Source organism: Salvelinus sp. IW2-2015, linkage group LG17 (assembly GCF_002910315.2).
Source record: "Salvelinus sp. IW2-2015 linkage group LG17, ASM291031v2, whole genome shotgun sequence".
In the NCBI taxonomy this organism is placed as follows: domain Eukaryota; kingdom Metazoa; phylum Chordata; class Actinopteri; order Salmoniformes; family Salmonidae; genus Salvelinus; species Salvelinus sp. IW2-2015.
The window spans coordinates 12,822,726-12,838,884 of NC_036857.1; the positions used below are offsets into that span (position 1 = coordinate 12,822,726).

Consider the following 16,159-nt stretch of genomic DNA (forward strand, 5'->3'; position numbering starts at 1 on the left):
TATCCTGAAAAATTCCCCAGTCCTTAAAAATTACAAACATACCCATAACATGATGCAGCCACCGCCATGCTTGAAAATATGGAGAGTGGTACTCAGTAATGTGTTGGATTTGCCCCAAACACAACACTTTGTACTCAGGACAAAAAGTTAATTGCTTTGCCACATTTTTTTCAGTATGACTTTAGTGCCTTGTCGCAAACAGGAGCCATGTTTGGGAATATTATTTATTCTGTACAGTCTTCCTTCTTTTCAGTCTGTCAATTAGGTTAGTATTGTGAAGTAACCACAATGTTGTTGATCCATCCTCAGTTTTCTCCTATCACAGCCATTGTAACTGTTTTAAAGTCACCATTGGCCTCATGGTGAAATCCCTGAGCGGTTTCCTTCCTCTCCGGCAACTGAGTTAGGAAGGATGCCTGTATCTTTGTAGTGACTCGGTGTATTGATACACCATCCAAAGTGTAATTAATAACTTCACCATGCTCAAAGGGATGTCTGCTTTTTTTGTTTTGTTTTTACCAATAGGTGCCCTTCTTCGAGAGGCATTGGAAAACCTCCCTGGTCTTTGTAGTTGAAACTGTGTTTGAAATTCACTGCTCAACTGAGGGACCTTGCAGATAATTGTATGTGTGAGGTACAGAGATGGGGTAGTCATTCAAAAATTATTTTATACACTATTATTGCACACGGAGTGAGTCCCTGCAACTTATTATGTGACTTGATAAGCACATTTTTACTCCTGAACTTGCCATAACAAAGGGGTTACTTATTGACTCAAGACATTTCAGCTTTTTATTAGTAATTAATTTGTAAAAATGATGAAAAACACAATTCCACTTTTACATTATGGGGTAGGCCTATTGTGTGTAGGCCAGTGACCCCCCCCAAAAAATGAAATGAATGCTGTAACAAAAGAGTAAAGGGGTTTGAGTACTTTCTGAAGGCACGGTATCTACTAATGACATTAGTGACAATGTTATGCCTCTCTCTCTCAATTCAAAGGGCTTTATTGGCATGGCAAACATATGTTTACATTGCCAAAGCGCGCACACACACACACACACACACACACACACACACACACACACACACCAAACCACCAAACCCACACACACACACACACACACACACACACACACACACACACACACACACACACACACACACACACACACACACACACACACACACACACACACACACACACACACACACACACACACACACACACACACACACACACACAGAGAGACAGACAGACAGCAGACAGACAGACAGACAGACAGACAGACAGACAGACAGACAGCAGACAGACAGACAGACAGACAGACAGACAGACAGACAGACAGACAGACAGACAGACAGACAGACAGACAGACAGACAGACAGACAGCAGACAGACAAGACAGACAGACAGACAGACAGACACAGAGAGACAGACAGACAGACAGACAGACAGACAGAAGTGTTCCCTGCCCCTAAATTTCTTTAATGATTCACTGGCACAGTGGAACCACCCATTCATGACGTGATCCCAACCAGTCACTGAAATCTGTAGCCTAATGCAGGACAACAGTGCTGTGCTCTGAGCTGGGACACTTGAGTCTATCTGCGGGGCTTCAGTCAGTCGACAAGACATCACTCCAGCTGCACGCACCTGCGACAGGTGGCCTAAGCTTCGTTTTAACTTTCACAAAAGGTAGGTTGAGAATGTACAGAATGGACTATATAATGTTACAGTAGCCTATAGATCCTTTTATGTCTTTACATTTATGGTGAATTGTTTGAAATACAGTTTTATCATGTTCTATAACACTTTGGAAAATGTCCTCGAAGCCTTTTGAAATACTCGAAATAGCCTTTGTAAACACTCGAGGAATACAACGGTAAACATGAATAGGCTAGTAGTCTATATTAGACCCTTTTATGCTGTCATAAAAGGTCTGCTGAATTTTGAATAGTTTGTTTGCACCCCATTTGAATGTATTGCACAACAATGGTGTAGTTTGAGAATATAATGCCTATAATAATTCCATACCTCTGATTAGATGGGTAATACACTTGACTGTAAATAGTTATCAACCTTCAAATGAGTTTCTAACTAACTTTTCACACCTCTACTGTAGCAAAATTCAATCTACTCTTGAGGACATATGACTGATCCACAATATTGTATTTAGTTAAAGTAGAGGTTACTGTATTTATTCAGTAGACCTAAAGGTTAAACATTTCCCAAGATCAAGGAAGGAACATTTCAAAACATTCATCCATTCTTGGCAAGTGACTGTGTGGGGGAGGTTTGAATTGGTTTAAATCATGACCTAAGCCATCCTCTGCACATTTGTGGACGTGGGAATGGCAAAATAATATTTACCATGTAAACGTGTCCACTGATATGAACTCTTCAAAACACCAAATGTCCTTCGTTGTGCATGTGTTGGGTTTCAAACCAGAACAACCAGTTTCTCAGGGTCAGACTGGCATAGGGGGACCAGCAGTAGCGTCACACACAGATGGGGGTGCTATCATGTCATGATGTTCCTATTGTGTCCTTTTTTCAATGACAGGTCTATGAAACACTGATGTAGGTTCCCCGGTGAGCACGGAATGGACCAAGACCATGGCAAATTCTAATCCAGTGAGTGTTTCTGTGGTGTGGTGTCCAACCACGGACAACCAGGCCGTTGTGTAAATGCAGTCAATTAAGGATTTATCCTAGTTTTGGTTACTGGTTGTTTACACCGCTTTGCTCCATCATTCATCTTTTTTCTATGTGTCATCTAGCTTAGATCACCATCCTCCTCCCTCAGTGAGGTCAACCTGGGACCTTCAGCAAACCCACAGTATGTACAATATTAAGAATCATGGCTTTCAATGATCCACAATGTAGAACTGACATCTGGCAACCCTTTACCAATGGAATTGTGGTCCTGATGTCATATTCATTCATTGCAACCACAACATACACTGAGTGTACAAAACATCCTCTTTCCATGATATAGACTGACAAGGTGAATCCAGGTGAAAGCTATGATCCCTTATTGATGTCACTTGTTAAATCCACTTCAATCAGTGTAGATGAAGGGGAGGAGACAGGTTAAAGAAAAGGTTTTAAGCCTTGAGATAATTGCGAAATGGATTGTGTATGTGTGCCATTCAGAGGGTGAATGGGCAAGACAAAAGATTTAAGTGCCTTTGAACAGGGTATGGTATTAGGTGCCAGGCGCACCAGGTTTGTGTCAAGAACTGCAACGCTGCTGTGTTTTTCACGCTCAACAGTTTCCTGTATAGATCAAGAATGGTCCACTACCCAAACTGTGGGAAGCATTGGAGTCAACTTGGGCCAGCGTCCCTGTGGAATGTTTTCAACACCTTGTAGAGAGGGGGGTGCTAAATATTAGGAAAGTGTTCTTAATGTTTTGTACACTCAGTGTACATTGCTGTACACGTGTTTTTGAGGCTTGATTAAAAATGTTATTTCATGGATCATACCAGTCATGTTGCGAGACGTTGTCTCTGCCATAACCTGTTACGATAGGTGTTATGTCCATCCATATGACACAAATATCTGTGTCATCATTCCTGTCTTGTTTCAGTGCCAAGCCCACTGACTTTGACTTTTTGGCTGTTATTGGAAAAGGGACCTTTGGGAAGGTAAGACTGCTGTTTGCCTGATAAAAGGCTGCATGCCTTCATCAATTATTAACTTAGTCTATGCAGGACTGTTAAGGTTACCTTGATGAAAAGGCCAAAACCAAACAATGAAACAATGAATGAGGATAGTTTTTCACAAATTGTACTCAGGATGAGCAGCCATTTTTAATTCTTCCAGTTCAGTCACAGTCCTTCTTCATTGTGTCAATTACTTTTTTCTATATTCTGTGTGAAAGATAATAAAATATATTATGTGTGTACTCATTGCCCTTCTATTTTTAACATAGGGTTATGATAAGAGAGTGTCATATTAGGAGTTGACGTTTTGAGGAAACAATCAGAAATGTACTGACAACCACCCTGCATCCAGGTCCTGCTCGCCAAGCTCAAAGCTGACAATAAATTCTATGCTGTGAAAGTTCTACAGAAGAAAGTAATCCTGAAGAAAAAGGAGGTTGGTCTATAAATTTTTAATTTTGTTATTCATTATCACAACAAACTCGCATATAGTTTATTTGTTTTCTGTTTTAAAGGTCAACTCAATTACACTAGCAAAACCCTTCATGTCAGTATATATTCAATGTGTGTATGATTTTCATTGTGTAGCAGAACTGGTTTAGCCTAAACCTGTGTTGTGTTTCTAAGATAACATCTAATCTAATCTGAAGTGTGTTCTGTCCTTTGAACTCCGACAGAAAGATTTTACAGCCCCCAGTCTCTGTTTTGTGTTTCATACATACTGTACATTACCATAATCACTACTGTTATATTCCCTGGGTTTTGTATCACTTGATAGTTATAACAATCAGCAAATTAATCTTGGACTTTCTGAGCTACTTACAGACACACGTTATAGTTGTCTGACAGACTACTCAGTCCTGCAAAAAGAATGACTCCCTCCTCAAGTGAAGTGTTACCTCAATGAAGCCAACTTACTTTATATACTGAGAGCCTGTTGCCTGCCTTGGAAACCAGGGCCATAGCTAAAGTGGAGAACACTAGTGTGTAGGTGGCTGCACTTTCAGCAGCATAAATAACACTGAGGACCTTGTAGGAAAGAGGTGTTCTATGCCCCTCTCTGTATATCGTCTCTTGTCGTGTGCGTGGGGCCGAAGCAGTGGTGGTGACAGAGGCCTGTATTCTGCTGTGTCCTGCCTTCTGCCTCGTGTCCGCTGGTTCAATGCTGCTTTGTGTCCTCTAGCAAAAGAATATAATGGCAGAGAGGAACGTGCTGCTGAAGAGCCTGAAGCATCCTTTCCTGGTGGGCCTCCACTACTCCTTCCAGACCCCAGAGAAGCTCTACTTTGTCCTCGACTATGTCAACGGGGGAGAGGTAGCTAGCTAATGGCCCTGGGTCTTGTTTCTCAGGTTTCATTTGACTGTTTGGATATGGCAAATGATAAAAGGAGTGGACTGTAGCAATGTTCCCAATAAGTAATCCTTTATTTATATTAAAGCTACCAAGCTATTGACAGCACAGAAGCAGCAATGCAGTGTGGTATAGCCTCAAGCCCTTGGCTCAATCGGTGTAGTGACAACAAACACATTACTCCCCTTTAATCATTGGCTCAGTCCAAAGTCTCTGTATCACGGCGTTATTATGAGTTAATAATGTAACAGTAGTAATATTACATGCTTCGTCAGAGTCAAGTGTACTGACAGTTAAAACAACATGTCATAACTGTTTTCTCTCTCTCTCCTTTCTCCCTCTATCTCTAACATTTCTTTCTCTCTCTCATAGCTCTTCTTCCACCTGCAGAGGGAGCGGTGCTTCTTGGAGCCGAGGGCTCGGTTCTATGCTGCTGAGGTAGCCAGTGCCATCGGCTACCTTCACTCCCTCAACATCGTTTACAGGTCAGACACAGTTTACAAGGACATATTCAGGTAGAAACAACACATTATTATGTACAGTATTGAGGTTTAGTGAAACCAAATATATTTTCTTGTTCTTATTTAGAGATCTAAAGCCAGAGAATATTCTCTTAGACTCTCAGGTAAGTGTTGACTCATAAGTAGATGTAATGTTCTTCGCTTGTTTTCAATATCTCAACTCACTTCCTTCTCATCTTAGAGAAGATAGTTCAAGAGTTCACAATACAGGATCATATGCAGTCTGTAAGTTCCTGTAATATTGGGATGGTGCTTAAAACGTGTGTTCCAGGGCCATGTGGTACTTACAGACTTTGGGCTGTGTAAAGAGGGAGTGGAGCCGGAGACCACCACGTCCACTTTCTGTGGAACCCCTGAGGTGAGGGATAGCCCTGAGATTGCGTCTGTGCTCAATTATATGTTAAGGATAACGCATGTCTAATAGTCACATGTACTTCTATACAGTTGAAGTCGGAAGTTTACATACACTTAGGTTGGAGTCATTAAAACTAGTTTTTCAACCACTCCACAAATTTCTTGATAACAAACTATAGTTTTGGCAAGTCGGTTAGGACATCTACTTTGTGCATGACAAGTAATTTTCCCAACAATTGTTTACAGACAGATTATTTCACTTATAATTCACTGTATCACAATTCCAGTGGGTCAGAGGTTTACATACACTAAGTTGACTGTGCCTTTAAACAGCTTGGAAAATTCCAGGAAACGATGTCATGGCTTTAGAAGCTTCTGATAGGCTAATTGACATCATTTGCGTCAATTGGAGGTGTACCTGTGGATGTATTTCAAGGCCTACCTTCAAACTCAGTGCCTCTTTGCTTGACATCATGGGAAAATCAAAAGAAATCATCCAAGACCTCAGAAAATAAATTGTAGGCCTCCACAAGTCTGTTTCATCCTTGGGAGCAATTTCCAAACGCCTGATGGTAACACGTTCATCTGTACAAACAATAGTACACAAGTATAAACACCACAGGACCACGCAGCCGTCATACCGCTCAGGAAGGAGATGCGTTCTGTCTCCTAGAGATGAACGTACTTTGGTGCGAAAAAAGTGCAAATCAATCCCAGAACAACAGCAAAGGACCTTGTGAAGATGCTGGAGGAAACAGCTACAAAAGTATCTATATCCACAGTAAAACGAGTCCTATATCGATATAACCTGAAAGGCCGCTGAGCAAGGAAGAAGCCACTGCTCCAAAACCGCCATAAAAAATCCAGACTACGGCTTGCAACTGCACATGGGGACAAAGATCGTACTTTTTGGAAAAATGTCCTCTGGTCTGATGAAACAAAAATAGAACTGTTTGCCATAATGACCATCGTTATGTTTGGAGGAAAAAGGGGGAGGCTTGCAAGCCGAAGAACACCATCCTAACCGTGAAGCATGGGGGTGGCAGCATCATGTTGTGGGGGTATTTGCTGCAGGAGGGACTGGTGCACTTCACAAAATAGATGGCATCATGAGGGAGGAAAACTATGTGGATATATTGAAGCAACATCTCAAGACATCAGTCAGGAAGTTAAAGCTTGGTTGCAAATGGGTCTTCCAAATGAACAATGACCCCAAGCATACTTCCAAAGTTGTGGCAAAATGGCCTAAGGACAACAAAGTCAAGGTATTGGAGTGGCCATCACAAAGCCCTGACCTCAATCCCATATAAAATGTGTGGGCAGAATAAGCGTGTGCGAGCAATGAGGCCTACAAACCTGACTCCGTTACACCATCTCTGTCAGGAGGAATGGGCCAAAATTCACCCAATTTATTTGTGGGAAGCTTGTGGAAGGCTACCCGAAACTTTTGACCCTACCAAATACTAATTGAGTGTATGTAAACTTATGACCCACTGGGAATGGAATGAAAGAAATAAAAGCTGAAATAAATAATTCTCTCTACTATTATTCTGACATTTCACATTCTTCAAATAAAGTGGTGATCCTAACTGACCTAAGACAGGGAATTTTTACTAGGATTAAATGTCAGGAATTGTGAAAAACTGAGTTTAAATGTATTTGGCTAAGGTGTATGTAAACTTCCGACTTCAACCTTATACAGTGCCTTCAGAAAGTATTCACACCATTTGACTTTTTCCACATTTTGTTGTGTTACAAAGTGAGATAAAAATGTATTTAATTTTTTATTTTTATCTACGATCTAGATAAAATACTCTGTAATGTCAAAGTGGAAGAAAAATTCTAACATTTGTTTTCAATTCATGGAAAATAAAATACTAATATATCTCGACTAGATAAGTATTCAACCCCTGAGTCAATACATGTTGAATCACCTTTGGCAGCGATTACAGCTGTGAGTCTTTCTGGCTAAGTCTCGAAGAGCCTGGATTGTACAATATTTGTATATTATTCTGTAAAAAGAAATTCAAGCTCTGTCAAGTTTGTTATTGATCATTGCTAGACAAACATTTTCAAGTCTTGCCATAGATTTTCAAGCCAATTTGTCAAAGCTATAACTAGGCCACTCACAAACATTCGTCTTGGTAAGCAACTCCAGTGTATATTTGGCCTTGTGTTTTAGGTAGATGTTCTGCTGAAAGGTGCATTTGTATTCCAGTGACTGTTGGAAAGGAGACTGAACCAAGTTTTCCTCTAGGATTTCCCTGTGCTTAGATCTATTCCATTTATTTGTATCCTAAAAAAACTCCCTAGTCCTTGCTTATAGCAAGCATACCCATAACATGATGCAGCCACCACCATGCTAAAATATGAAGAGTGGTACTCAGTGATATGTTGTGTTGGATTTGTACCAAACATAACACTTTGAATTCAGGACAGAAAGTACATTTCTTTGCCACATTTTGTCAGTATTACTTTAGAGGCTTATTGGGAATATTTTTATTCTGTACAGGCTTCCTTCTTTTCACTCTGTTATTTATGTTAGTATTGTGGAGTAACTACAATGATGTTGATCCATCCTCAGTTACCTCCTATCACAGCCAATAAAGTCTGTTTTAACTGTTTTAAAATCACCTTTGGCCTCACTGTGAAATCCCTGAGCGGTTTCCTTTCTCTCCGGCAACTGAGATAGGAAGGGCGCTTGTATCTTTGCAGTGACTGGGAGTGTTGATACACCATTCAAAGTGTAATTAATAACTGCACCATGCTCGAAGGGATATTCAATGTATATATACAGTGGGGAGAACAAGTATTTGATACACTGCCGATTTTGCAGGTTTTCCTACTTACAAAGCATGTAGAGGTCTGTAATTTTTTATCATAGGTACACTTCAACTGTGAGAGACGGAATCTAAAACAAAAATCCAGAAAATCACATTGTATGATTTTTAAGTAATTMATTTGCATTTTATTGCATGACAAGATCAATAAAACAAAATCTACATTTAATCAATTTTATATTCAGGCTGTAACACAACAACATGTGGAAAAAGTAAAGTGGTGTGAATACTTTCTGAAGGCACAGTATATATCTGTTTATTTAACTCTCTCTGTCTCTGTAGTATTTGGCCCCTGAGGTTCTGCGTAAGGAGCCCTATGACCGCACAGTGGACTGGTGGTGTCTGGGAGCTGTGCTCTATGAGATGATCTATAGTCTTGTAAGTTTTTCAATGTTATATAGCTACTGTACTTAGCGCAATCTAAGGCCAACCCAAATATTGTTTACACGTGCAGAAAATGTCCAAGACAATTATGTTACCAACTTCAGGAAATGCTTCTGGAGTAGCTGGCTGCTACAGTACTGTGTCTGTTCTCTGCTCTACTCACCCTGTTTCTGGTTTTCTAGCCCCCGTTCTACAGCCGGGACGTTTCTGAGATGTACGATGGCATCCTACACAAGCCTCTGCCGCTGCCCCCAGGGAAGTCAGGTGCTGTCTGTAGTCTGCTCCAGGGCCTCCTGCAGAAAGACCAGCACCGCAGGTTGGGAGCCATCGCTGACTTTGTGAGTTACTGACTGGACCGTGTCCATGGACCATGGCACCTTATTCCCTTTCTAGCCCTACGTGGGCTCTGATCAAAAGTAGTCCACTATACGCCATTTCTGCAGTGGTGTAAAGTACTTAAGGAAAACTACTTTAAGGCACTACATAAGTCATTTTTGGGGGAATCTGTACTTAACTATTTATATTTCAGACAACTTTTACTTCACTACATTCCCCCCAAAAATAATGTACTTTTTACTCCATACATTTTCGCTGACACCCAAAAAGTACTTGTTACATTTTGAATGCTTAGCAGGACAGGGAAACGGTCCAATTCACGCACTTATCAAGAGAACATCCCTGGTCATCTTTACTGCCTCTGATCTGGCGGACTCACTAAACACACATGCGTCATTTGTAAATGTTTTAGTGTTGGTGTGTTCTCCTGGCTAGCCGTAAATTTAAAATATAAGAAAACGGTGCCATCTGGTTTACTTAATATAATGAATGTGAAATGATTTATACTTTTTATATTGATACTTAAATATATTTAAAACCAAATACTTATAGACTTTTACTCAAGTATTATTTTACAGGGTGACTTTCACTTTTAGTTGTAATTTTATTAAGGTATCTTTACTTTTACTCAAGTATGACAATTGGGTACTTTCTCCACCACTGCATTTCTGACGCACACTATGCCATTGCCGTTTACAGTGTTTCACACATTTTGAGTGAGTTATACACTGGTCATGTCTTATATCATCGTGAAAAGTTTTTTTTCTTTTTTACAGCTACAAATAAAGAACCATGTGTTCTTCTCCCCGATTAACTGGGATGACCTGTACCACAAGAGAATCACTCCTCCATACAACCCCAATGTGGTGAGTTGTTTGTGCTGCCAGGTGTTTCTTACCATCTTCTATAACTTCAAAATTCACTGCTTTTTTCTAAAACTTTCTTTCACTACCTCATCTTTGTAACTTTCAATCTCACCTCTTTTCTCTAGCACTCCCCTCTATTTCCTAACAAGTCCCCTCTCTCTTCTCCTTTAGAAAGGGCCAGCGGACACACAGCACATAGACCCAGAGTTCACCAGAGAGATGGTGCCTAACTCAGTGGGCCGCACCCCTGAGCTCAACGCCGGCACCAGCAGCTCTAACGCATTCAATGGCTTCTCCTACGTTTCTGGTGAAGACAGCTTCCTTTGAGACAGGGAGGAAGGTTCCTCACAGCACCACCACTGCCGAGGTCGAGGTAGAAGTTACCCGTAACCACATATCTACAATTCGATTCCTTAACTGCAAATCCTAACCTTAACCTTTAAGTCAAGAGGATAAAACATATATTTTACCCTTGATTCAACAGTTAGTGGCAACCTCTATCAACTTCATTGGCCACGGTCATAGAAATGGAGCACATTGAATATCATGCATTTTTGTGTAGGTGAAGCAAGAAAGAGATGTTGTAAGAAAACATTTAAATGCACCACCCAACTGTTGCTTTTGCTGTAGGTGACTGCCCTATGAATTCTATTTATATGCCCTCATCTCTGCTTTAATTCTCATTTCAGGACAAAGTATTTTGGCACATCCAATCGTGCTGGACTTTTCATTTGCTAGCAGACAGATGTTGATTTAATTCTCCTTTCACTACAATGTAAAGTCAACAGTGTGACTACATAAAGGACCGGTAAATACAGTACACACTCCTAGATGCTATGTGTAGAAGGTAAAGCGTCAGGTTCTATGGAAAGTTGTGGTGTATGGATTAAGATGGTCTGATTATCACTAGAACAGGCAGACACAAATGTGTGTGAAACTCTAGTCGAACCCATTCCCCTGCTCTTTAAGTGCTGCTTTTAATACAAACACTGTGGACTTTCCAAACATCTCTTATTCTTAAACTCGTTTGTTGAAAATATACATTTTTGCACATTGATTTGTGAACATGCTGTTTCTATTATCGCTGACTTTTAGTAGATTAGAGTACATAAAGGCTTGACTCAAATGTTGTGTCCAGGAATGCTTAACAGCAACATAAACCTACGCCAGATTATTCTCACAGCTGTAAAGGTGCGTGCCATGGTGCTATTAACCTTGTTAAACAAAACATGTGATTGTGTCAGCACAATGGGTGACATTAAAGACTGTTGACATGCCAACACCATCTTAAAGATGACTGACATTCAATGAAGCACAGTTACAAGTATGTGTACATAACTTCACAATAAATCACTTCTCCACCCATATGTTTACCGTGTCTTGCATTGACAGATTTTCCATCGATTAAACTTTGAAATTAAAACCTACACTATGATGAAATAATTACTAAAAACATTTTTCTTTATTTCTCAAAACGTTTAATTTTATTTTCATCAAACAAAACAAGAAATACATAAAAATAATCAATTAAAAACATGACAAAAGGCAAGACAGGGATTAGTGACTGGCAGAGAACATCCTGAACAGCTCACCACATTCATTTCACGCTGCACAGAGGACATGCGTGTGTTTTCCCTAAGTGTCAACACACAGAGGTGTTCATCCATGAACAATGACAACAATACTTTTGAGTGGGACCCTGATGCCTGACAACAAACATCTAAACAGAGACAGGTGTTCAACCTTGTGATTTCATAGAACCAGGATCGCACTGTCAACCCATGCATTTCCTGTTTTGGGATGTATTGTGAGTGTGTGTGTGTGTATGTATGTGTGTAGTGTGTCCATCCTATTTTTTGTAATTCCGCTTGCTTAAGAAAAAGCCGATGAGCAGCAGGACCACAAAGATGGCCAGGAAGATGCCCAGTGCCACACAAGAGGGCAGAGGGTGGGGAGGGAACGCCCCATACACATACACACTGAACGTAGTGGTCAGCATGCAGTAGCTGCAGAAACACAGAGACAGACAATATCATCAGAAATATTACAAGGTCAATGACAATCCAGTTTGAATGTGTACTATAGAATATGTATGGCATACAAATAGTTTACTGCCTATGTATTATGGGTCTTTTCCAAAATGATATGAAAAGGATTCAACTACCGTGTTCAACCTTCAGTTGATGTGATATACAGCCTGGTAACTAAATGCCCTCCTAAAACAGGTTGTTTACCCTCCTAGTCCACACTGACCTGTAGCTAGGATCCACCACTATGACTCTGAACACGTACATCCCGTTGTAGTTGGGAAACAAGACTCTGTTTCTTGTGCCCATGTTGAGGACCTGATACTGGGCTTCTGGGTCAGTGAGGGGCGGACCATCAGAATCCTTGCAGCTCTTATAATTCTTAACCAGGAAGAGCAGAAAGACAAACCCCAGTGAGAAATGATGCTCGGTAGCCAGGTACAAAGCAAGCAGAGGGATGAATGTATGCAATCTTAATGAGGACAAGGATATTGTATCGACATTTGATAAGTTTATGAATATGTTGGATGAATATTCAATTACATTGTGGTAAATAGAGCTAGATAAGTTCCTCCCTCAGGATACAGGCTATATGATTATGGTTACAGTGCAAGGAGCCTCTAGTCTACAGTGCTGTGTGAACAAATTCCTATCAACCATTATTGACTGGTGATAAAGTATGAATTCAATTGAATTGTTCTAGAATGTGTACATACATTCCTGGTCCAGGCGGTGTTTGGGTTAGGTTCATATTGCTGCTGGCTCAGCAGAGAGGTCCAGTTCTGGGGCTGGGAGACGCACTTGGCATCCTCGACCGACTGGAGGTACTGGTAGTTATACATGCCGTTCACTTCGAACATCACAAAGTCAGCGCTCACCTGCTCCACAAACTCATTACCGTTCCAGCTGCAAAGGGTCAGGGCGAGTTTGGAGGTACTGGTAGTTATGCATGCCATGTTCACCTGCTCTAGAAAAGGCTGTGTGGTGGGTTGGCACTGGCATTGTTGCTCTGTGATGGAGTGCCATGATGTTCTATGGTCTTTGTGTGTGTGTCATGTAGTTATATCAAGGGTCTGTCTGAACTCCACTTCACAGAGACGACAGGTTTCTTCCACTGAACGTTCTACAGTAACAGCTGTTAAGGGGTTGCCCGTGTGTGTATTTTGGGGGGTTTGTGGGTCACTCACAGCTCCAGGGAGGGTATCCAGGGGGTGTCGTGATAGACCAGTAAGGGGCAGAAGTAGTCTGTGATGCTGTAGGAGATGTGCAGGTCACTGGAGGCAGAGCCAGGCCGGAACAGGTGCTGAGGGTCATACACAGCTCTAAGAGAAGGAGATGAAGGAGGAAGAGGATAATGAGAGGAATACTAGTCGTTTTAACTGACATGACACAAATATATATAATAATATCCTTCTTACAACTCTGTGATACCTTACTTGGGGCAAGACTTAAAGATAGACTCAGCGATATGACGTAGGTGCACAAAGTAAACAGCATAGGGGTCAATTTCCGAAACAACTAAGAGCGTTGAAGCGCAATGCTAAACTCCCCCACTGTTTTGGTCCCATACCTCCAACACTCTAACAGCGTGACGCGAACGCATGCACATGCGCAGATACTGTGTGTGAACATGTGGGAGCAAAGTCTTGCATCTTGCTCATCGCAATATCTGCGCTGCTGCTCGTGGCAACGCTATTTAGCTGAATCTACCTTTTATGTTCCACTAATGATAAAGTACAATACTCTACTTTGGCATTACAAGCATCTTTTTATAGAACAGATCATATGTTGATTAAACATTTCTATGAACCATGATAGTCTAGAATCTAGATCCATCAATGCTCTGTGTGTCACAGCCCAGTCCGCAGAACCTACTTGGGGATGACGTAAGAGAAGTTGTCCTGAAGCTGCTCTTGAGTAAACGTGCCTTTAGTGCAAGTGGTTATGTCCCTGTGGCAAAAACAATAATGACAGAAAGAACCAATGAGTTTGGACACTCAGATCTTACAGTAGAATAGTTCAGAAATGTTTTGAAAATAGGGAATACGGCATGAGGATTTATCCCTCACTTAAGAACTCGGGTATGCTTTCCAGGAGGGCATCCAATGAGAATGTGAGCTTTCTAAAACGGGAAAAAGAACAACAAACAATGTTAATATAATAGTATAGCCTTTTCTGTACACCGTGAGGACAAACTAACATGTCCCTTTGATGTTAACTCATACACATTGTTGTGACTGTTAGAGGGCTGTGTTTCTGACCAGGGGGTTGAAGTCTTTGCAGGACACGTTTCTTCCCATCAGGTCTACTGCCACTGTGGAGAGGCTGCCTTTACGTAGACTGGAACTGTCCCAGAGAAAACACTACACATCAGCAACAGGAACAAACAGCACCCTCTGCTGGAGAGACCACTGTCCTCTGCTGGAGAGACCACTGTCCTCTGCTGGAGAGACCACTGTCCTCTGCTGGAGAGACCACTGTCCTCTGCTGGAGAGACCACTGTCCTCACCAGCTAAAACTCTTAATCCCAATTTGCCATCTACTGAACATTCGGGAATGCATTCTTACCTCGGCTTGAGGGTTCCGTCTGCTGTCTCCATAAAGAACAACTGCTTCAGTTCAATGTCCTGCCATTCAAAATACAGTATGTTAGAAACCGAAACACTCCCCCCCACCACCCCTGCCACATTTTATACTTTAACTGACTGTGTCCAGCACCGAAATGAAAGCTAGACAGTCAGGGAGCAAAGGAAATTCCCAAAATGATGGATAGAGGACTATTTTTTGGCAAATTTTGATAGCAAGGAAATATAACACATTTTCAATACGGCCCTCCGGACCTCTTTGAAGACAGAATGTGGCCCCCAGGGCAAAATTAGTGTGACACCCCTGGTCTAGTGATTCAGTTGTACCAGGCGGTATTTCTTGGTGCCCTCTGTAGTAGTGCCGTCCTCTACACACGTCTCATCTAAGGACAGAAGCTTAGACTCTGTAACTGTCACCTGGTCACACACAAGAGGAGAACAAGGACACAGTTCAGATTCATTCATTGTATTTGCATGACAACAGTAGCACAGATCTGGGACCAGGCTACTGGGAAGGCCAAAATAATATTATTATTATTATTATTTTATTTTTTAATTGAATATCCAAAACATACAATATACTTGCAGTGAAGCCGCTCAACAACTACATCAAAGCAGTCATCCAACAGACTCCCACTCAGAGCGACACACAGAAGCATCCAGGGTCAATGCCCAGCTCAAGGGCACGTTAACATTTCTCCCACCAGGCCAAAAAAAACGTGAACCCGAACCCTCCAAGATCCCCCCACAGTTCCCCAATAGCTGTCCCTCACCCATTCGAGACCCCTCCCACAGTCCCCCCCAAGAAGAAAAATAAAAAATAAAATTAATTCCATTCCCCACCACCAAGAACCCCCCAATGCACCAACAACCAAGAGAATGAACTAAAGAGAAAAAATAAAAAGACAGAAGAAAACAACAAACAACTATGCAAAAAAAATATAAAAAATAATAAATACATTTAAAACAAAGGACATCAAGGACAACTAAAATCATAACAGCAAGCCAACTGTATATGTTTGTGTGCATGTCTGCCACTATTACATGTACAGTGGGGCAAAAAAGTATTTAGTCAGCCACCAATTGTGCAAGTTCTCCCACTTAAAAAGATGAGAGAGGCCTGTAATTTTCATCATAGGTACACTTCGACTATGACAGACAAAATGAGAAAAAAAAATCCAGAAAATCACATTGTAGGATTTTTTATGAATTTATTTGCAAAT

At 41.2% G+C, this 16,159-nt stretch overlaps 2 protein-coding genes across 2 annotated transcripts in view; one reads left to right on the forward strand and one right to left on the reverse strand.

Annotated features, from left to right (window-relative positions):
• The first annotated feature begins 1,552 nt into the window (after window positions 1-1,552).
• Window positions 1,553-11,689, forward strand: sgk2a (serum/glucocorticoid regulated kinase 2a). The gene is made up of 13 exons (XM_024006449.2): window positions 1,553-1,699; window positions 2,568-2,638; window positions 2,785-2,843; window positions 3,597-3,654; window positions 4,025-4,108; window positions 4,856-4,987; window positions 5,396-5,508; window positions 5,612-5,648; window positions 5,816-5,902; window positions 9,021-9,116; window positions 9,305-9,460; window positions 10,235-10,324; window positions 10,496-11,689. Exons 2-13 carry the CDS (start codon window positions 2,621-2,623, stop codon window positions 10,649-10,651), a joined length of 1,086 nt encoding a protein of 361 aa, XP_023862217.1. The 5' UTR covers window positions 1,553-1,699; window positions 2,568-2,620; the 3' UTR covers window positions 10,652-11,689.
• A 187-nt stretch (window positions 11,690-11,876) lies between these two features.
• LOC111976880 (cation channel sperm-associated auxiliary subunit delta-like) overlaps window positions 11,877-16,159 on the reverse strand; it is a 17,622-nt gene continuing 13,339 nt past the window's right edge. Inside the window, exons 13-21 of the mRNA XM_024006028.2 lie at window positions 15,264-15,353; window positions 14,920-14,978; window positions 14,613-14,697; window positions 14,421-14,473; window positions 14,227-14,301; window positions 13,539-13,673; window positions 13,068-13,257; window positions 12,578-12,732; window positions 11,877-12,330 (exon numbers count right to left, since the gene is read on the reverse strand). Coding sequence (XP_023861796.2) covers window positions 12,174-12,330; window positions 12,578-12,732; window positions 13,068-13,257; window positions 13,539-13,673; window positions 14,227-14,301; window positions 14,421-14,473; window positions 14,613-14,697; window positions 14,920-14,978; window positions 15,264-15,353 — 999 coding nt within the window. The 3' untranslated portion in view covers window positions 11,877-12,173. The remainder of the gene's footprint in view (window positions 12,331-12,577; window positions 12,733-13,067; window positions 13,258-13,538; window positions 13,674-14,226; window positions 14,302-14,420; window positions 14,474-14,612; window positions 14,698-14,919; window positions 14,979-15,263; window positions 15,354-16,159) is intronic.

Excerpts from the sequence above, each read along its gene's own strand:
- sgk2a (XM_024006449.2), top strand. Across the intron at positions 4,988-5,395 it reads ACTATGTCAACGGGGGAGAG|CTCTTCTTCCACCTGCAGAG; the intron begins GTAGCTAGCTAA and ends TCTCTCTCATAG. Across the intron at positions 9,461-10,234 it reads TGGGAGCCATCGCTGACTTT|CTACAAATAAAGAACCATGT; the intron begins GTGAGTTACTGA and ends TCTTTTTTACAG.